The 23,220-nt window shown below is 36.9% G+C and overlaps 1 protein-coding gene across 5 annotated transcripts in view; it reads right to left on the bottom strand.

Annotated features, from left to right (window-relative positions):
• Nucleotides 1–23,220, bottom strand: part of KPNA1 (karyopherin subunit alpha 1) — a 96,968-nt gene that overhangs the window by 19,725 nt on the left and 54,023 nt on the right. For 4 of the 5 annotated variants that reach the window (XM_004373628.3, XM_023728819.1, XM_023728820.1 and 1 more), the window contains 7 exons: nucleotides 21,235–21,339; nucleotides 12,463–12,562; nucleotides 10,439–10,533; nucleotides 3,601–3,732; nucleotides 2,517–2,605; nucleotides 1,892–1,991; nucleotides 1,149–1,312 (listed from right to left, as the gene is read on the bottom strand). In XM_004373628.3, coding sequence (XP_004373685.1) covers nucleotides 1,149–1,312; nucleotides 1,892–1,991; nucleotides 2,517–2,605; nucleotides 3,601–3,732; nucleotides 10,439–10,533; nucleotides 12,463–12,562; nucleotides 21,235–21,339 — 785 coding nt within the window. Of the gene's footprint in view, nucleotides 1–1,148; nucleotides 1,313–1,891; nucleotides 1,992–2,516; nucleotides 2,606–3,600; nucleotides 3,733–10,438; nucleotides 10,534–12,462; nucleotides 12,563–13,021; nucleotides 13,233–21,234; nucleotides 21,340–23,220 lie in introns of those variants that run through there. The other variant, XM_023728822.1, reaches the window with a different exon arrangement.

Here is a 23,220-nt window from a genome sequence, read left to right as displayed (position 1 = left end):
CAAGCTCTCCCCAATCTTTAATATAGGTTTCATTTCCTCTATACTTGGTCCTCTATGGTTGCTGAGATAATAGAGAGCAATTGTTAACATTCATACAACATTTTTAAGTTCTACATATTGTCTAATTTTCACAAAAGTGAAAATATGTCAACAGTTGACCTAACTTGAAAATGAAGGCCAGGTTTCAGGATTCAAATAACGAACTCTGTCTACTAAACCTCATTTGTCTTACTGGTCAAAAAGCAAAACCTTCCACAAGGCCCTTTACATACTTGAAGACAGATATTAAGTCTTGATATTTCAGGTTAAGTAAGCCAATATGCTTTAACTTTCCTTATAGGTCCTATTTTCTCTCCCTTTTAATGAGATTGATCACTTCTGAAAAAACTATGTCAGTTCCTTCACATTTATGTTAAGATCTGATGATGCTTAAAATATATAATAATCTAGTGACTAAAGAGTACAAAGGATTACTTCCCAGAGTTTGCATGCTGTACTTCTAGCTCCTGCAGCATCACACTGCATTTACTCATTAACAGCACTAAACTGCTGAGCTGCAGTCTGTGGCCAGCTATAATCCCAGAGTTTTGTATTCTGTACCTCATACTTATATAATCCATTCCACATGTCATGTCTGGGGCAAGGTCTCCTTGCATCTACTGTGTACTTACACTTCAATTATATTTCATGTGGCTTGTAACTGCACCATTTTTCCAGTATATCACCCTAAATTTTATTTTGTTTCTTCTATTACTACCCACAAATTTGATTAATACAGAAAACCATCTACTTTATAATCAAAGGTATCACAAAGAGATCTATCAAAAGGAAGTAAGATTCAACGAGACAGATAAGGAATGACTGTTTTTTAGTGGCAATATGATTTTGGTTGTCCAGTGGTTGGTCTATGGTCATCCAGTATGAGCCAGAACTGCCTATATCAGTTTTCCAAATATTTCTGCAGAAGGACTGCTAACAGCAGAGAAGAGCGAGGTTCTTTATAAGCCTCAAAAAAAAAAAAAAATCTTAAAAGAAAGATTTGGACATCAAAACAAGTAAACAAATAATGAAAGACAGCAGCCCAAAGCACAACTAGAAAACTAATACAGGGATTAAAGATCAGACAGCCTTTCCTGAAGATATCTTACATCAGCAGCTCCACAAGTCTCCTACACACTCCTGCGTCAATGACTGCTTGAATTTTATCGTTGGGCCCATCTGACAGATACGAGAGGGCCCAGCAGGCATCAGCCAGTACATCAGTGTCACTGACAAACAGCAACCAGGAAAGCACATTCAGACAGGGAGACACCTGTAAAAGGAAAATGGTAAGTTTTAAGAAAATTCAATAGAATAACAGCCAGAAGCAGGGTGAGATACTTGAGAACAAGGCAATCAGGCATACACCTAGTAGCTTATGGGGTGATTTACACTTCTAGAGACAGGACAGCAAGTGGCTAGTGCTGTCAGTGACCTCTCGGTTTACTCGGATGAGGTAGTCAGAGCCCATGCAAACAGATCTCAGGAAGCAAAATTTCATATGCACCAATTCCCACAGTGAGATTCCTTCTCAGAATACATTCTCTGTAGACCAAAGAGGTTAAGGAACTTTCACAAGTGCTAAAGCCAGGAAATGCTTTATTTTAGATAATTTATGAATCTAAAAATGATAGCTTTTAAGATCAATGCAGGGCTTTCTACAAACAGTGCAAAATTATGCCAAATTAAAACAAAAATAACAACAAAAAGCTCAGTTTCTCTAGAAACAGATAAAATTCCTACATTTTAAATTTTATCAAAAGTCATTATTTCTTTCTGATCACATTAAAACTGGGTGTACACTCTTTTAGTTGTACTCTTTCTGTCAATTTCTCACAAGCATAATCCTTACCTTTACAAATTCTGGAGGTGGACTTTTCCCTCTACATAGGTTAGACAAAGCCCATACTGCATTCCGGGTCATGGTTAGGCGGTTTTGCTTTGAAAATAACCTACGAGCACGATGGTACAACTGTAAGCTATATAATGAACATTAATTCTCTCATCACATGAGAAAAATAATAAACCATTTGATGCTACTGAATAAAGAAAACCAAACCTGTTGCCATCGAGTCAACTCCGACTCATAGTGACCCTACAGGACACAGCAGAACTGCCCCACAGGGTTTCCAAGGAGCAGCTGGTGGATTCGAACTGCTCACCTTTTAGTTAGCCGCTGAGCTCTTAACCACTGTGCCACCAGGGCTCCAATGAATAAAGAGATGTCCTCAAATAGTTTTTCCCCAGAACAATAAAACTTCATTAATTTCTAACTCCACTAATTCAGAATTTTGGCATTTGAATGAGACAGGGTACTTGAAGAAGGGATCTAAACAAGTTAACAAGAAAATATCTGGAATGGACAACAACACTCGGAAATCCAAAATGATTTCCCAAAATGACTGCCTTCTGAGGAACCTCTCATTTTTATTACTCCAAAAAGAAACAAACAACAACAACAAAAAACAGAAACTTACTGCAACAGAGGGGGAAGGATATTGCAGTCTAAGACATAGTCCCTGCACATGGTACTATCTCCAGCAATGTTGCCAAGAGCCCAGACTGCCTGTGAAAGAAGTTTTCATTAATGACGGTTTTACAGTTTAATTATTTCACAATTCTTCAAAAAAAAAAAAAGATGCCAACATACCAAAATAACTCTTTATAAAATTATACAGCACTTAATCAACATATTACACATGGACATTAACTATTAACACCTCTAGTTTGCTCATCAGGTAGTTAAATAAAACACTTGTGGGATTTGCGGAAAGAAAGACTACTAATATTCTAACGCATACAATGAACAGAAGGAAATGTGAGCATTCATGGTAGTAAGATTATTAAAGGGAAGAACTGGTTCTTATACATATTCGTTATCTCCCACTCCTAAGTAACATTCCATATAGCCCTTGGTATATAGCAGCAACTTCAAATGGCTTACCCAGCCATTTAAGTTTGCTTACATGAGAAAACAGTTAATGAAGAATTCAAGAGGAATCAAGATGCAGATAACCTTATCAAACTTTTGAGAGTAAGAGATATATTATCTTGATTGTGATGATGGTTTCATGGATGTATATATATTTCAAAACTTATCAAACTGCATACTTTAGATATATGCAGTTTACTGTATGTTGATCATAGCTCAATAAAGCTGTAAAAAGAGTCATTTATTTAGCATTGGTTTATATTTATAAATTTGATAAAGTTGGCAGTAATAAGAAATTCAGGTCTTCTATGTCTTTTTCTGCACAAAAGTTGCAAAGACATGCTACTTCAATCAACACTAGAGAGTCCTATATGAACTGCTTACATGGTCTAAAAAGGTGTATGGATTAAAGAATTTCAGAATTGAAAGGAGAAAAATGGTTACATGTGTCTAGGAGAAATTCTGCTTCTCTCTGAAATTTACTACTTTAAGTTTAGATTTCTAGAATACTCCTTGTGATGAACCATGGATAGTCATGGCTGAGTGGTGAAACTCAGGCCCTAAATACAAGACCAAAGGAAGAAATTTTATTCTTTCATCTGCTTCTCTTTATTCACTTCATTTTTTACCTGCTCCTGGACATCTTCAAACTCCGAGCTGAGCAACTCTATGAAGATGGGCACAGCTCCTGCCTGAATCACAATCCGGGTCTGAAGAGAATTCCCTGAAGCAATATTTGTCAGTACCCAAGCTGATTCAAACTATAAAAATAAAAATAATTTTTCATTATTTCATTAGAATTAGCTTATTTACTTATAACAATAAAATTTTCCACACATGAAGAAAAGAAATTTTTAGCATATAACCTATCAGCTGAATAGTATACATTAATTTCAAAAGAATTCCCAGAAGAAATACCTCAGCCTAGAGGAATGCTCAGGGTGTCTGAAATTTCAAATCAAGATAGAGCTGACGTGCAACCATAAGAAGAATGAGGGAACGCCTCATGTGCTGACATAAAGTGATTGCCCAAGATATGAATGAAAACGGTATACGTTACTATGGTATCACTATATTTTCTAAAAGGTTTAAAAAGGAATATACATATTAATTGTAAATATTTATCTCCATGGAAGGGTCTGTATGGCTAGGCAACAAAGATGGTAAAGACACTTTTCCCTGTAAAGCCTTACGTACCTTTTGGGTTTGTACCACATCTATTACCTAATACAAAAAATAAAATTAAGTAATTTTTATATGATGGGCAAAGCAAAATAGGGAGAGGGTGTTACTGTAAAGTGTATAAAATAAAGGCACAGTGAAAAGGTAAAAGATATTTTAAATAATAAGCAGGCCAAAGGGCATTAACAGGCACACAACTGATAGAAATGGCAACTTCCGAGCGTAAGAGCTTCCAATCAATGAGACAGCTCCAAACCAAGGTACAGTGGTAAGATTTTGTTAAGAGCATTCTTAACAGTTAGGAAAATAGAGGGTAAACTGAGTAAAGGCTGATGTAGCATCACAGCACTCGTAAACAAAAGATATGAAGGGAATTAAGGCCAACAAAAAAATGCAGCATATTACTAATTCTATACATCTCTTCAGTAACTTGACTCTTTAGCTTAATACTGAAAAATACTGAGCCCAAGAATGAACTCTTACTTTTCTATTTTGGTAAGGCTTCTTAACTGAACTTTGTTTTTCTTCCTTTCCCCTTTCTGTCTCCTATTTATCCTTTAATGAAGTACATATGCAGAAAAAAAATTCAGGGTTTGCCTTCTGAATTAGATCAATAAAAAAGTCATCAAACAATACAGCTGTTACTCTTCTAAGCTTCTGGATCAACTAAAAGGCAGCTGTCATATGGAAAACTAAATCATCACTCACTGGAGGTGTAGGAAGATAGAAGAAATAGGAAGAGAATCTGATTAGCACAATCCAAAGCTCTATGAACGATATAGCAAATTCACAGCAGAAGACTCTAAAAGAAGGGATGTTCAAAGAAACCTACAAATGCAACATACGCGAGTGAGATGAAGTGGTCTGGGAGTCTCACTGGGCAGTGATACAGCAGCAGGGAGGTCCAAACTAAGAGCACCAGAGTCAAAAGGCATTTATTTCTTTTTTCTGGTAATTTTTTGTTATAACAGAAATGTAGGAGACTTGTAGATAAAACACTGAATGTCATGAAGTCGAAACATGATGTCTGTAACTACTACTGAAACCAATGCTCAAACCTTTAATTAAAACTTTCCATTTATACAGTACTTTATATTCTGAAAGCATTATTCCACATACTCTTAGATGATCCTCATTAACAACTCAGAGAAGTAAGATATCTGGCCTTTCTAGTTTATGAATGAGGAAGCTGTCAGAAAGAAGATTCAACAATTTGACTAATGATTTGAGGAATGTTACACGGATAGAGAAGGACTAGATTACTAGCCTCCTAGTGTGCTACAAAGCACAGTCAATCCTTTCCAAAACATGCCTGTAACACTGGTTATAAGAATCTTCCAAATGCATACAGTTTTGATACCTAGGACAAGAAATTTCAAACAGCTGTATGCTAGATTATTTAGTGGATAGTAAAAAGAAAAGACGGTTCACCTAAAATGTAGTTCTTTTGCCTACTAAGAAAATTAGTTGGTAAAACAGAGCCGTATGATGTAAGCAAAAAGCAAACTGTCCTACCAGAAGGCGGGCTCCAGAGTTCAATAAACAGTCATCAAATACTGCAGAGATGAATCAAGGAAATGAAAGCTGTGAAGAAAAGTAATCTGGAAAGACTACGCAAGATCAGCACACATACACACCTATCTCGAAGATAAAAAAGTATTACAGTGAGATTTTGATGCCAAAAAAAAAAAAAAGAAAGTAATAACCTGGGCATATAAAGGATATTTTAAAGAGTTATCAGTGAGATGAAATTACTCAGAATACTAACTGGAGCCAGCGTTCAAGATGCTATCTGTCTCATGAGGTTTAGCACCAAAGGTCTCAGAGGAAATGAGAGGGAATTCCAGGAGCCACTCAAGTGAATAAAATGAAGCAGCAAAAACAGAAAAGACTGGTAATTAATGGTTAGGAAAATGAAGAATAAGTGAGTAACAGCCTGAACATAGATGAAAGAAAACTGGAAATTAGGACATCTCAGCAAAACAAGAATGTGCCAGAGTTATGTTTATTACTAGGAAATACAGAATAAAGGTACTCTCTGAATGCAAAGAAGATTCAGGGCTCTCTCGCTCGGTAACAAAATCAGAAAGTAGTTTCACCATTGAGAGAGAAGCAGACGAATAACTATACTCAGAGGGCCACTGAGAGCACTACCGTATTCACACGTTAATAAAACATTAAAACGACAACACATGCTGGGTGGCTGATTACTTCAGTGTTTTCACCTTGTAAAAATTCATCAAGCTATATTGTACAATTTTCTGTACCTTTGTGTGTATGTGTGTGATATGTATATATGTATGTGAGTGAGTGTGTTAATTCTCCCAGTGATTGTAGGTGCCTACCAGTGTTGAAGAAGCAACTTTCAAATGTATTTGACATGTAAGTATGTTGTTAAAAACTGCTTGTACTTCTAATTACCTAACTTCCCTTTCCTCATGGACTGTACTTTCACTGAGTTTTTTAGTCTTTTTAAAAAATGCTTCAGCCTTGGGTCCCAGATTAGAATTGAAAATGAAAGAGAGTTGTGAAAGGGGAAAGCCCAGAATCAATGACAAAAACAATTTCATAAAGCTATGACAGAAACAGTAAGAAAAAGAAATTTAAGTAAGTAACCATGAGACTCAAGAGAAAGTCAGTAACATAAAGAAATGAAAAAAAATCTAAGAAACAGTTATCAGCTGAAGAAATCAATGGTGGCCAAAATAACTATAAGCCTTACTTCCTCTTTGTTGTTTTAAATTACTATATTCTTGGTATTCCAAGAATGGCATCATGCAAGGAAACAACCTGTCATGAAGCTGCGATTGCTTATAAATCTTAATTCAACTATTATTTTTCATTGTCCAGAACTTGCTAATAAAACTACAACTGAGAAATCTGAAGGGCACATGAAGATTTGATGTTTTCTCTCTCCTCTTTCTCAGTCTCTACCTTCTGGTGCTCAGTTCCTTAAATAAGGAAAACGAGAATCCAAAGCTGAAGTACTTCTGACCTCCTATCAAGTTTCCCACTCCAGGTTGAGGTACGCCTGGTTCCCTTTCTCCATTTGGATCAGGACTCTGTTGCTGGCCATTTTGCCGGTTCCACTCTGGTTCCTAGCAAATGCCAGGCTCACCTGGAGAGCAAGTGAAAAGAGAGGCTCACATCAGAAAAATAAACCCAGATAGCAAACTCTGCAGAGAACAGTGCCTGAGTCATTGGAGAAACCTTCCAGGAAAGGTACAGGGATCAACGGAGATGGGAAAAGACGTATGAGGATGAAGCTTACTGCAGTTTATCACATTAAGCTTTTAGAGGGGCAAGAAAGGCAGGCAGGGGTAAACTCAAATTTACAACTTTAAGTGGAATATCTGCCTAATCTTTGGAACTCGGAAGAAATATACTTATTTCTGGCTATGTTTATAAGCTTCTATAAGATGGTTCTGGAATGTAAAATCTCAGCACTGCAAAGGGCAGTACAAAGATGCTGAGCCTGGACTAAAGAACCAAGCAAAGTGGGCCCAGGGAACGTACCATAAGGCATGCCAGTCTCATCTCAAAGGCTCGAGTATGTCTGAGATCTAGATATCACTGAGCTGGAAAATGCTTTTAGCTACATGGCACTGTTTGTTTCCAAAATCCTAGATTCCACCCATGTTTGTCTCCAGTTTGAGGGCAAGTGAAAGCCAGGTAGCACTGCCCAAAGCAGGCTCTGGTTTGAGGTATCTGGGGTTAGGGAAAGCCAAAAAGGAAGTGAAAAGACCCTTCATCAGAACTCACTGTTCTTTAGCTATGGAATGAAGGGGTTAAGTTTGTCCACAGGATTTACTGGTTAGCTGAACCATCAAATTTCCTCTTGACACCACATATTATAACTCTCTTTCTGGAAGAGAAATGGCAAGAGCCCTATTCCAAAATTTCTAGTAAACAATTACGAGTATCTGAGACAGCTTACATCCTAGTGCTCTCCCAGAAAACAGAAGAAGGAGCACCTTCCAAGTTTTCCAGAAAACACTACTCTTAATTATTTGAAAAAGTGCCAGAGCATGAAGCCCCCTGGCTCTAAGGACTCCCTCAGTATACTTGCTCCTCCAGCCTCTGGGTCGGTCAAGGTTACCCATGAGTCACACTGGAGAGAAAACACCATGCTGTGCTTAAAAGTGCACAGAAGAAAAGCTGGAGATGACAACCTTTAAGTAATAAACAGGCTGGTTATTTCTCAGAGTGAGGTACAACATGTCTATTAGCATGATCCATGTCACCTGCCAAGCTAAGGTCACTTCTAGAGGAATCATTTCTCAACCTTTCAGCTTAATTACTAGTTTGTACAAGGGTGGAATCTGGGAATTTAGATAGAAGTAAATTAGGTTTCTGAGGGCTTTCATCGTCAAATGTGTTAAAAAACAAGCTCCAGGATTAGAGTACTGAATTAAATGATGCAGAATTTACATGTGTTAGCCAGGAGAGGGCACTGTCTGAAAGAATGTACTGCAGTCTTTGGGGAGTACTGAAGAATGCAGACGTGGGGAAAGAGCCATCTCTCTGGCTTTTTTCATTTTAGGTCTGGGACTTTATACCATCTTTCTTTAACGCGTTAAGGATCTGGACCTCTGCAACCACCTACTAAAAAGTGCTAGATTCAGAAATAAATTCAGTATCTCTCTCAGCTACTCTCATTCCCTGAGAAAGGACAGAAACATTTTTTTGGTATGAACAAAGTGATAATTTTTCCTACCTCCCTCTTCCTACAAAGCATTTCAAATAATAAACTGCAGTAAGGCTCCTCATTTGGTTCCTCTGGTTCTCTTGGCAGGTTGCTTGGGGGCTCAGGCTTGTTCTCTGTAGTTTTGGTTGTCTGGATTTCCTTTTTTCTGAGAAAAGTCTCTCTCTTCTCTTGCTCTCTAGGTGAACCTGCTATTTTTCAGGTGTCAGGTGATCCTGGCCTTAGATAGGGACCAGAATTATAATCCAGGAGGCAGCTAGCAAAACAGAATCTTAATTCAAATAAACTTGGAGACTGGTAAATATCAAACTGGAGAAGAAAAACTGATGGGACATGAAGTACTCTACCTTTTCTGGATTTCTTGTTTTTCCTCTGGAAAGAACTCATCACCGCAACAACAGAATGTGTAAAAAGGCAGGAGGAGGAAAGGAGAGAAATATCAAGACAAAGCATCAAGTCTTATGAATTATCTACAACGTTCTGGACAGTAAGAAACCTCGAGGCAGGGGCTGTCATTTATAAAAATGCCCCGGTCTCTACCATGGCACCAGTCTTAGAGAAAATAAACAAAGTAGGAGAGAGGTTGTCATCTTTACAATTAACTTGTTATTGGCAGATACTGGAAAAAAATGCCACTCTGTGATCTGTTTGGCACCTAACCAGTTTTTATAGTCGCAGAGTCTCTCTACAGGCCCTTCAGATTAGATCCTGTGAGAATTTAGGGATCAACGGTATCTGTTCAGATATTGATTCACTGGTTATACCAAGAAAGTCTACATACTGAAAAACCACTAGTTCACTAAAATCCAGAGCCCTGGTGCCGCAGTGGTTAAGAGCTTGGCTGCTAACCAAAAGGTCGGGAGTTCAAATCCACCAGCCGCTTCTTGGAAATCCTATGGGGGGGTTCTACTCTGTCCTACTGGGTAGCTATGAGTCAGAATCGACTTGACGACAGTGGGTTTGGGTTTTTTGGTTACTGAAATCCAATTTTATTAAGGAAAAAATAGTATTTTAAAATCTTTAAATAACTCCCAAGATGAGAGTCAGTTGACAACTATAGAATTTCCTCTTGGAACCTCTATATAGTATAGTATTGACAGAATAAATTAGCGTAGCAGAATGCATACAGATTCCTGACAAGTCTATCTCCTCATCAGCTCTTTTGGGAAGGAAGAGGGGAATACATAGAACCAGGCTTGGAGATGAGTCAGTCTCTGATCTAGCCCTTGTTACACAACCTTAAGAAAGCCAACAAGTATAATTTAAAAATCCCTCAATCAAATTTTACATAGCCCCCACATGGGTTCCTATGTATGGCTCATATGCTGTACATATTTCTCTATTAGGTAAGTATTATCCACAATCATCATAAAACAACTTTAAGTGATTAAAAATGACAAGAATTTTAAAGGGCTGAAGGTTAATAAAGATATAAAACTGCTTGCAATGCGGTGGTCTGGAATATCATTGTTAAAAAAAAACTTTTCATATGGATTAAAACAGGTAAAAAAATTCATGTACAGAACATAAGTTTACAATGGGAATTAAGGTATTAGGCAAGAAATTAAAATGTTTCGCACCTGCAGTGTACAATTCTCTTTTCGTTTGAGGAACTCCACAAACCTGGCGACTACTCCTGGTGTGCTGATCACTTCATCAATAGGAGGATTAGGTTCTGTTTCCCCATAAAACAAAAGGAGAGAGAAAAACAGTCCTTTGATTTCAAAGCAAAAGACTTTATAGCTCAAAATTAATTCATAATATCCCCACCCACTTCCATTTTATGTCTTCCATGTTGGAAATCCACAAAAATAATGTAGAATTGAAACTGAATTCAGTCACTTTAAGACAAGGGTAGTTTGAAAGGTTTCACAAAGAAGCTAAGTCTTAACATGAGAGTAAAGGATGGGCAAAATTCCTAAAAAATAAAATTATGGTCTCTACTATTTTAGAAAATTTAGAAATCAGGGGAAAAACCACCCAAAGACAACCACTGTTCATATTCTGGTATACTCTCCTCTAGCCCTTTTTCTGTGCATGAGCTGTTAGTCTATTTGTTTTGTTTAACATGAACTGCCTTCAGAAACTGCATTAGGGGATTATGTGTGTACGTGAAGGATTTAATGTTTAGGAGCCAGAAGGAATTCACTAAGGATGACTGCCAAACTAACCTCATTTTCATTTATGGTAATATCTTATAAATAAAGTTATTCAATAAAAACTTGCTGGGCAAACAGAAAATGCCACAGATAATCAGTATGCTAATTTCAGTAAGAGCTTAACAATGTTTTTGATGACAGTCACATGGCAATGCTGGAGAAAAGGCAGCTGGATTACAGTACTACTAGAGATTTTTAGCCAAGTCAATAGCCTTAACTGAAAGAGTTAAGTAACATTTCAATGTTAATTTGGAAAGAGCTCTAAAGACAGGTCCTTTGCCTGGTTCAACGTTTTTTATCAACCATCCAGATAAACAAAGCAAATACATTTGAGGATTACAATAAAGATGAGTTATTTAGCATGCTGGATAACAGCAATAACATATAGAAGGAAGAACAATAAGCCAAAGTTAGTAATAAAACAAAAGGGATAAAGCAAAATTCCGCAACTGAATTTTCAAAAAGCAACTGAAGCCACATTATGTGAGAAACCCATTAGGCTCAGCATGCTGAAAACTGACAGGACTTTTCTGTGGGGTGGGAAGGTGTACATGAAAATGGTCTTCAAAGATTAATAGGCTGTCATGCAAAAGACATAATTTTTTTGTGCATGTGGTGGTGGTTTTTTTACTCCAGTTAACTTCAAGGGATATATATATATATGTATTTCCCCCACTAATGACTATAAGGTTCCTAAGTGCCGTGAACAGTTTGTGCTCGAGAGCTAACAAAGGCTGGCAGTTCAAACCCAAGTACTGCAGAAGAAAAGACCTGGCAATCTGCTTCTGTAAAGATTATAGTCAAGAAACCCTATGGAACAGTGGGATCGCCATGAGTTGGAACCAACTCAACTAACGACTCAACAGACAGCAACTAACAACAACCTTAACTGACTACTGAGGGATCAGCTGGTTTAAATATTTACCATGAAAATTTTAATATGGTTCAGAGTTCTTTTTCTTTGCCCAGCGTGACAAGAAGTATCCTATTCCATTCTATGCTAATTATACAAAAAAGGGTAGTTATCCTGCCCACCAAGAAATCTATACTTAATGTTCAGTGGTAAACTGCTAACATTTAAATTAACAATTACTGATCTTTCAAGTGATATTTTAAAAGTTTATCTTAAAAAAGGGTGGAATTTATCAATCTGGAACTAACTTGAAATGTTGACTACCACTCTTATCACTCTAGGGTCCTTTGTCTTTTATAAGACAGCTCAGAAATAAAAAATAATACTGCTTTCTGGTCCCAGTAAGATCCTACAAATAAATAAATTCAGACATTAGGCATGACTCATAATTGTATGTTTATCTACATCTGTCCTTTCTTTCTGTTGAGAGAGACACTGCAAAGTAATCAATCCATGGTATAAAAAACAGACTACAGGAAAGTAATATTTTGTAAATATATGAGAAAATACACTCAAAATATGCAGAGCTCACCTTTTGAAAGCAGTTTTCTGAATTTCTGCGTTGCTGAAAGCTGTTGCTCTGGGCTATTGGAAAATATCATTTCAATCATATCAGAAGTAATGACACCACCCTGGAATCACAAACAAAAAGCAAATATATAACAAAATGTTAACCTTAATTCAGAGGAAAACAAAGATAATATAAACTGTGGCCAAGTTAATAAGTTAATTATATTTCTCTAGAAGAGTTACAAAAAGGTAGGATAATCTTTACATACAGAAATGTATGAAATGATTAATAAAGTGACAAGGGAGCATATATTACACTTGAAGCCAAATTCTTTGTCATTAAAAAGCTCACAACAGTGATAAAATAATCTTAGTAAGTAAATGCTAAGACAAGGGGCTTACTGTTCTCATTGGAAATTTAAGATCTAAAAAAATTAACCTAGAGCACCAGCTAAAGTGATTGTGAGCAACAAAATATAATGACAAAAAGAAAAATAAAAAGTAATATATAAGAACAGAGATTATAAAGTATTAGGAATTCGAGCATTCCTCACATTCTAGAACAAAGATAGTATAATTACAGTAAAAGCAGATCACTTTTCCTCTGATTTCTATTGAGATGGGAAGTTTGTCTCTGAAAAATAACTTGCATCATAATCCCTCTTAAAAGGAATAAACCTTCAAAGAGAAAAATGTAATACCAGCACATTAACAATTATATCTTAACAATTTAGATTAATAATATTTTTTTTTTCCTTTTTTTAATTGTACTTTAGATGAAGGTTTACAGAACCAGCTTCTCATTAAAAAATTAGTATACATACTGTTTTGTGACATTGGTTACCTACCCTACAGTCCCTTCTCAACCTTGGGTTCCCCACTACCAGCTTTCCTGTCCCCTCCTGCCTTCTCGTCCTTGCCCCTGGGCTGGTGTGCCCCTTTAGTCGTTTTGTTCTATGGGCCTGTCTAATCTTTGGCTGAACGGTGAACCTTGGGAGTGACTTCATTACTGAGCTAAAAAGGTGTCTAGGGGCCATACTCTCGGGGTTTCTCCAGTCTCTGTCAGGCCAGTAAGTCCGGTCTTTTTTTGTTAAGTAAGAATTTTGTTCTACATTTTGATCCAGCTCTGTCTGGGGCCCTCTATTGTGTTCCTGTCAGGGCAGTCGGTGGTGGTAGCCAGGCACCATCTAGTTGTGCGGGACTCAATCTGGTGGAGGCTGTGGTAATTGTGTTCCATTAGTCCTTTGGACTAATCTTTCCCTTGTGTCTTTGGTTTTCTTCTCCCTTGCTCCAGACAAGGTGAGACCAGTGGAGTATATTAAATGGCCGCTCACAGGCTTTTAAGACTGCAGACACTACTCACCGAAGTAGAATATCGAACATTTTCTTTATAAACTATGGTAGGCCAACTGAGCTAGATGTTCCCTGAGACCATGGTCCCCCACAGCCCTCAGCCCAGTAATTCAGTCCCTCAGGGAGTTTGGATGTGTCCATGGAGTCTCCATGACCTTTCCTTGTACAAGTTGTGCTGGCTTCCCCAGTATTGGGTACTGTCTTACCGTTCAACAAAGTTACCACTTATCTATTGTCTAGTTAGTGTTTTTCCACCCCTCAGCTCCCTCATAACCATCAAAGATTATTTCTTTTTGTATGTAAACATTTTCATGAGTTTTTATAGTAGTGATCTCATACAATATTTGTCCTTTTATGATTGACTTATTTCACTCAGCATAATGCCCTCCAGATTCATCCATGCTGTGAGATGCTCTGCAGATTCATCGTTGTTTATTGTTGCATAGTACTCCATTGTGTGTATGTAACATAGTTTGTTAGAATATTTAAAATACAAATATCAACAATAGTACACTTTTGACAGTCATGAGAAATACATCTCAAAATCATTGTAAATCCCTAGGTTCCCAAAGATGACTATAATATGAAACTTTTGAAATGGTCAGAAAGTTGTATCAGTTGCTTCTTATTCTTTCCATAAACAGTAGAGACTTAAATCAGAAGACATTCCCTATTCAAAATTCCTAGCACTTACAAAAATGTCCACCTTCTACAAAGGTATACAAGATATGGCTCCCGCCTATCTAGCCAACCTCATCTTATACCTTCTGCCCACTACACTGAAGTCCCTCTGGCCACTATTCTGTTCCTCAAAAATACCAAGGTTTCTTGCCTTATGACCTTTGAACTACCTGCCTGAATTGTTTTTCCTTTCCTTGCTTGCCACATGGCTGGCTGTCCCTTTCATTCAATTCTAAGATTAAATGTTAAATTATAAAAGAAGGCTTTTCATGACCTCCAAATCTAAAGAAGCCACTCAATCTCTATCACAACACACTACTTTGATCCTCTACCCAGCTCTCATCACTGTCAGGTATGTTTCTTGCTTATCTGTTTATTGCCTGGGTTCCCTAAGTAGGACTGTAAGCTCCTGAAAGCCAAAGATTCTGTCTGTTTTACCTATCACTAACGTCTAGCATGTAATACACGCTCAACAAATATTTGTTGAATGTATGCAGAATGGTCTTGTATAAAACATAGATTCCAGCTACTGCCAAATTCAACACCTGACTCAAAAATTTATTTAAAATTTCTATTTTCTTGTTTTATTAAAACTTTTGTGTTTCCCACTACTTTCTTGTTTTATTGGAACTTTCCAGCTTCCTACTACAGTGCATCCCCATTATTAGCAGTTACCCTTCTTCTCAGGGCCACCTGTCGCTATGAGTTCTTATCACCTCATACAGGGTTACAGTCAACAAGATGAAATTGTGAAGAAAGCTGCACAGAGTTGTAAACACTGGGCACCTGGTAAGCAACACCTGTTGTTGTTGTTGTGTGCTGTTGAGTCAATTCCAATTCACAGCAACCCTACAGGACAGAGCAGAACTGCCCCATGGGGTTTCCTAGGCTGCAATCTGTACAGGAGCAGGTCACAGGTCTTTTCTCCCACAAAGCGGCTGGTGAGTTCAAACTGCCGCCCTTTCAGTTAGCAGCCGAGCTCTTAACCACTGTACCACCAGGGCTCCTCAAGCAACACCTAACACCTAAGAATTCCCATAGGGAAGAATGACATTTTCTCTTTTTAAAAGAACAGAAAAGTAACTACTTTCAAATCAGCAAGACTGATTCCTAAATATACAACGGTACCTAAATGATTTTCTCTCTTTTGAGGTCAGGAGTCAAGGCAAGGGTAAAACAAGACTACCATTTTAATTACTTTCAGAAGCCTTGCAGGGAGAGAGTCTACCTTTAGAAAAGAAGAGAGTAGTTTTACATTTAGACAATTCTAAGACTACCCACTTCCCTTCAGATTAGCTCAAAAGTGCTATGATTCCAAAATAGGGGGTGAGGGTGAGTTACGAAGAGTGTTCTTAAAGCTTACGGATTTAAAATCAAACAAACAAAAAGTCATCAGTTTAAAAGAGAAAGAATAAATTTTAATTATGATTTTACTTCCTTTAAAGTTTGGTCTGTTTAACATAAATAAGGATCTCTCTTTTTTGGCTGTATCTATTTAAGTATATTTTGTTTTCCTTATTTAAATATGTTTTTACAAGAATCTATCAGTCTTCCCAAAAGTCTCTCTTTGAAAGAGAGTTCCCTTTCCTAAACTTAGGTCTACTTCACTCCAAGGTTTATGCAAGCAAAACTTACGCAGCATAAACAAATCTAGACTAACTCAGAAAAACATCTGATGTAGAAGAAAAAGACACATTATATAACAGTTGCTGAGTTATAAAATTAACAGTTATTAAATGTACTATGAAGACTATTGATTGGGTCCCGGCATCCACATAGGCTATGTAAAACTCTAAAAACTGAGGGGATTATGAAAATCTCAGTTTTTCCAAGGAAACTTACACTAGTGCCATGTTTCTGAACTAGTAACAATTTAGCAGAATAACCAACATTTTTAAATACTTATTGTGGACCATGCACAGTTCTAAGTGCTTTATGTGAATTCAGTCCTCATATCAACCACAGAAAACTAAGTATTTTACCATGGTTAGTTACACAGCTAATGCACAGTCTGGCTCCAGAGTCCACACTATTCTGCCTCTCAGTGAACACAATCTCTTTGAAATTTTTCCATAAAGTTCCAGTGTTTTTCTGCAATTTGAAGGAATCACCAGCAGGAAACACTCTTGCCTGTTTCCCTATAAGAACACTCCAGTGAATAAGATATGAAGGAGATGCATAACAAATCAGCTTTTAAAAGCAAATTAAATTCTTAATAATTTGGTGGCACAAACAATTAAGCATGCTCAACTACTAACCAAAAGGCTGGCAGTTTGAATCCAGCCAGAGAAGCCTCAGAAGAAAGGCCTGGTCATCTGTTTCCCAAAAGGTTACAGCCTTGAAATTTCTACGGAGCTCAATTCTACTCTGCAACACATGGGGTTGCCATGAGTCAGGATTGACTCCATGGCACTGGTTTGCTTTTAATTCAAATTATCTATGAAAGATGATTTAAAGAATGATATAAGTGCCTGTGTGTGTACATGTATAATTAGACAGAAAAGGTCTGGAAGGATATATACCAAAAGGGTATGACCGAGCAGGAGAAGTGCTTTTCCTTCGTCCTTACTGTTTTTATTTATATAAGGAGTCTATATTCTCTTATGTATGTAATTAAAAAATTTCAGTTTGTTATTATATAGCTTAAAATAATATCACAAACAACAGACAGACTCTCAATGCCCCACTTTCTAAAATAAGGCTATTTATATGCCTTACCTTTTTCTTTACTCCTCCCACAATATGTCACCTATACTATTATTTACATTGTTAAAGGTGACAACATCTGTATATTGTTTTTATGTGCTTTGTCGAGGATTGACTCTAAAATCTGAAACTCAACAGACAATGCTGGTACTCATGCAACTATATAAATATTACTTACCATACAGCCTAATAGTATATATTTTTTCCTTTTTTTTTTTATTGTGCTTTAGGTGAAAGTTTACAGAGCAAATTAGCTTCTCATTAAACAATTAATACACAAATTGTTTTGTGACATTGGTTACCAAGCCTGCAAAGTGCCAACACTCTCACTTCTCAACCCTGGGTTCCCCATTTCCATTCATCCAGCTTTCCTGTCCCCTCCTGCCTTCTCATCCTTGACCCTGGGCTGGAGTACCCATTTAGTCTCATATACATGGCTGAACTACATGTGTTGTTTTATAGGCCTGTCTAATCTTTGGCTGAAGGGTGAACCTCAGGAATGACTTCAGTACTGAGTTAAAAGGGTGTCCAGGGCCATACTCTTGGGGTTTCGCCAGTCTCTGTCAGACCACTAAGTCTTTTTTTTTTTTTTCGTGAGTTTGAATTTTGTTCTATATTTTTCTCTAGCTCTGTCCAGGACCCTCTATTGTAATCTCTGTCAGAGCAGTCGGTGATGGTAGCCAGGCACCATCTAATTGTTCTAGACTCAATCTGGTGGAAGCCGTGGTAGTTGTGGTCCATTAGTCCTTTGGACTAAGCTTTCCTTTATGTCTCTGGTTTTCTTCATTCTCCCTTGCTCCAGACAGGGTGGGACCAGTAGATGTATCTTAGATGGCCGCTCACAAGCTTTTAAGACCCCAGATGCTACTCACCAAAGTTGAATGTAGAACACTTTCTATATAAACTATGTTATGCCAATTGAGCTAGATGCTCCCCTAGAATAGTGTATACGTTCTTTCTGACATTCTTGAAATTACTGCCTTTTTTTTTCCCCTTGCACTATATTTTACATGATCATCTTCACTCCCGACCCCAATTTTCCATTATTATCAGGTAGGCTATCAAGTCCCTCTTTTTCTCCTGGAGACTTTTTCCCTTTAAAATCCTTTTACCTTCTCCTTTCTGGACAAGTTACTCTATTATACCATTTAATACTCATATAATACAATGAAGTAGGTAGTATAACTCTTACTCCACTGATGAGGAGATAAGCTCAGTAACAGTTACACAGTTGCTAAATGACAAAAAGAATTAAGAATATCGGAACTCAGATGTGATTCTCATGCTTTGGGCATGGAGTGCAACATACAAAATGTGGACTATCTCTGAAAATCCTGAACACTGAGTTACTACATTTATAGGCTCAGTTCATCAAGGACTGATCAAGATTGAGTGAAACAGTTAACACAATTTAATCAAAATTCACATTTAGAATTCATATTTCACTCATTCATAAAACTTGTCATCTACACAGACAGCATTCTGAGAGTATCCTTATAACCTCCTAGGAAGCAAAAACAAATAGAATGTTTGCTGACTACAATCAGAGTAAAGTAAGATAAACAGTTCTGAAGAATATATATTACCATCAAATTATAACGAATTAAGTGATCTCTGTCGATTTAGAGATAACTTATTTTAAAAACCAGGACTCATAAACAACACTGATCAATTCTTGTTCTCCTTTATCTGGGCTCCAGAATGTTATCATTTTCTCTCACAAACTTATTTTAGTATCCTCTTTTCATTTCAATACACTTTCAACCTTGGAGATTTTACATTGGCTACAGAGCTTAAGTTTTAGGGCTTCTGTTATTTTTTGAAAAACAAATGAGAACAGTGTCTTAGTTATCTAGTGCTGCTATAGCATAAATACCACAAGTGGATGGCTTTATCAAACAGAAGTTTATTCTCTCACAGTTTAGGGGGCTAGAAGTCTGAATTCAGGGTACCAGCTCCAGGATAAGGTTCTCTCTCTCTATGTTGGTCCTGAGGGAAAGTCCTTGTCATCAATGTTCCCCTGGTCCAGGAGCATCTCAACACAGGGACCCCGGGTCCAAAGGACACACTCCGCTCCTGGCACTACTTTCTTGGTGGTATGAGGTCCCCATGTCTCTCTGTTCACTTCTCCCATATCTCAAAGGAGAATGACTCAAGAAACAACCAAATCTTGAAGATTGAGCCCTGCCTCATTAATATAACTACCTCTAATCCTGCCTCATTAACATCATAAAGGTAGGATTTACATCACTTAGGAAAATCACATCAGAAGACAAAATGATGGACCATCACACAATACTGGGAATAATGGCCTAGCCAAATTGACACATATTTTGGGGGGCCATAATTCAATCGAAACAAACATTAATCTCAGCAGTGATTATAAGCTAACCAGGCTCTTAGAACAAAGTTCTCAGCAACTGGTTAAGGTAATTCCAGTTTCTATGACTCTATAATCAATCAATATCTCTTTTTCTCTATCTTTTTAAAATACTTCAGATTTATAGGCTATACCCTTATCATTCCCAGTGTGTAATATGACCATACTATAACACTGACACATTTTTATCAATTAAGTCCCCTTTTAGAAATGTATTGAGCCTGAAAGGTTAACATTCTGAGGATCCCAAATGCAGGAACAGCTACACCAAAAGACCTCCAAAGGACAAATCAGGTGTCATAGGAGATATTGTGGGACAGTCCCAACAGTTAAGACTATTCAATAAGAAACAGCTGCAGAAAGTTAGAGACCAAAAAGGGTCACAAAAACTTTATATCCATTCAACATCCACTTTTTAAAAATACTGGGAAGTCTGACGTTCTGAAGGGCCTAGAAGCATACACCATAAAATGAAAGTGTTGGCTATCACATCTATATCTATTCAAGTTCAAAGAGAATTAACTCATCCATATAAACTACAGATCTATGAAGTGAACAAAAGGAAAAAAAAACTACAAAATACTATAGAAAATATGCCACTGTTTGCAAAAAAAGGGGGGAGGAAAAAGAAATTTTATTTTCTAATATACAAAAAAATTCAAAATAAATTAAGATTCTAGTAACAGTGATTGCGACTGGGAAAAGAAAGTAGATGACTGAGGTAAAAGAAAAATATTTTTCAATATGTATGTTTTCAGCTTTTTTTTTTTGTAAAACCAGCTATATGTAAGATCTATTACAAAAATTAAATAACCAATTATAAGCCGAAAGTCTAGACAGTTCTGATGCATATAAATAAAGCATCATTTTTTATCTTTTCATGTAACCTCAAAAAAGTTACATTACACCAATGTTCAATGCAGCATTATTCATAACAGCCAAAAGGTGGAAACAACTAAAGTGTCTATGAACAGATGACGGGACAAACAAAATGTGGTAGACCCACATAATGGAAGATTACTGAGTCACAGAAAGAAATAAACTTCTGATACATGCTATGACATGGGTGAGTCTTGAAAATATTATGGTAAGTAAAATAAGCCAGACACAAAAGGGCAAATATTGTATGATTCCACTCACATGTGGAAAAAAATAGTGTACAACATGGTGAATACAATTAATGTCACTGAACTGCACACTTAAAAATGATTACATGGCAAATATTTTGTTATATACATTTTGCCACAATACAATTTTTTTTTTTTAAAGTTACAAATTTCGGTTATAACTAAAAAATTACAGTACTTGTGCTGTGAAACAAATTTTTGTAATCATACAAACATGTCCAACTTTATAACTGAAACGAATAGCAAATTATGATTTCCTTCAAAGTCTCTCTTGCTATTCAACTTCCAAGGAATAATTCTGTCTTATATTTATCAGAAGTTTTTTATCATTAAACTAACCTTTATAATTAAGTTAATTTTAACTGCACATTACTTGAAATATAATAATAAACGTTTAATAAACCACGAGATTAAGTATACTGCTTCTTTTATAAATGAAATGCCAAGCACTTTTTGGAGCCATCTAATACTTTTTTAAAGTCAAAAAGACATCTACATCTCAGGTTTTCATTACAAAAAAATTAAAAGAGTTCATCATCTCACTTACTGGTGCCATCTCCATGTTATTAATCTGGGCCTCATGGAAGCCTCCATCTGACATAACTTCTTCTGTTTCTTCTTCGGCTGTAGCAACATTTCTTCGCTTGAATAACTGAAAAAGAAAAAAAAAAACTTATAAATGTCATTCTAACAAAAGGTAGCTTAACATCCAAACACTATGCGCCCAATTTAAAAGACAGCAGGACTGGAACTCTGAAAATCGTTTAAAAAAAATTCTAAAGCTTGTGCCTCCTCCAACCAGATTAGGAAGTATGACCTCCAGTCTTATAATCTAAAACTATTAACTATCACAATATGCTATTACCAACATTTAAGGAGGTAAGACTTACTAAGAGAGCCCTGACGCTAAATGGCATAAAAAGGTGGCAAGGTTGGACAAGGATAACGGAGCATGTTTCATTTCCCTCTTCTCTCTATGCAAAGCAGGCAATAAAATATTCTTACCAATATATCAAGAAAAATGATAAAAATGATGTCATCATGACTTAACATTTCTCTCCTAAACATTAAGGTTGGTTGACTAAAGCTTCCTGACCAACCCTCCCAACATACTTGGCAACCAGTGATGACATAGGACTACAGCTTGAACATTAGTTTTTCAATATCCATTAATTTGAGTGGGCAAAAATATTTCTCTCTAAAGGTAGCCCACCAAGATGCCTTTTGTTACATCCTTAAGAGACCCGGGCAGTACTTCCACATTGAACCATGATGGAGTGAAATTAATTTATCCTCCTATCTTAAGCAATTAAAAAAGCAGACAAAATGCATACAACAACGGGTGTCTGCCACGGGACAACAAGCAGCACAAGAAAATGATCCTTGAAAAAAAGAAACAAGATCAGCACGACAGATCTTCTAAAAATGAAACACTTATGCTCATCAAAAGACTTCACCAAAAGAGTAAAAAGAGAACCAACAGACTGGGAAAAAAATTTTTGGACATTACACGTCAGATAAAGGTCTAATCTCTAAAATCTATAAGAAAATCCAACACCTCTACAACAAAAAGACAAATAATCCAATTAAAAAATAGGCAAAGGAAATGAACAGACACTTCACCAAAGAAGGCATTCAAGTGGCCAACAGACACATGAGGAAATGCTCCTGATCAACAGTCATTAGAGAAATGCAAATTAAAACCACCATGAGATACCATCTCACTCCTGCATTACTTGCACATATCAAAAAAACACTGGAAATGACAAATGTTGGAGAGGATGTGGGGAGAATGGAACTCTGATGCACGGCTGGTGGGAACACAAAATGATACAACCATTTTGGAAAATGATATGGCGCTTCCTTAGAAAACTACAAATAGAAATTGTACCATCCAGCAATCCCACTCCTAGGCATATATCCTAGAGAAATAAGAGCCGTCACACGAATAGATATATGCACACCCATATTCACTGCAGCACTGTTCACAACAGCAAAAAGATGGAAACAACCTAGATGCCCATCAACAGATGAACAGATCAACTATGGTACCTACACACAATGGAGTATTATGCAACGATAAAGAACAATGACGAATCTGTGAAGCATCTCATAACATGGATAAAACTGGAGGACATTATGCTGAGTGAAATAAGTCAATCACGAAAGGACAAATATTGTATGAGAATTCTACTGTAAAAACTGATGTAAAAGTTTACAGACAAAAAGAAACAATCTTTGTTGGTTATGAGGGATGGGGGGGGAACTAAACAGACAATAGAGAAGTGCTAACTTTGGTGAAGGGTAAGACAGTACACAATACTGGGGAAGCCAGCACAACTTGTACAAGGAAAGGTCATGGAATCCATAGACACTTCCCAACTCCCCGAGGGACTGAATTGCTGGGTGGAGGGCCGTGGAGACCATGGTCTTGGGGAACATCTAGCTCAACTGGCATAACACAGTTGATAAAGAAAATGTTCTACATTCTACCTTGGTTGAGTAGCATCTGGGGTCTTAAAAGCCTGTGAGC

Source organism: Trichechus manatus, unplaced genomic scaffold (genome assembly GCF_000243295.1).
Source record: "Trichechus manatus latirostris isolate Lorelei unplaced genomic scaffold, TriManLat1.0 scaffold00026, whole genome shotgun sequence".
In the NCBI taxonomy this organism is placed as follows: domain Eukaryota; kingdom Metazoa; phylum Chordata; class Mammalia; order Sirenia; family Trichechidae; genus Trichechus; species Trichechus manatus.
The sequence above is the reverse complement of the archived record's forward strand: the minus strand, read 5'-3'. Positions and strand labels throughout refer to the sequence as shown.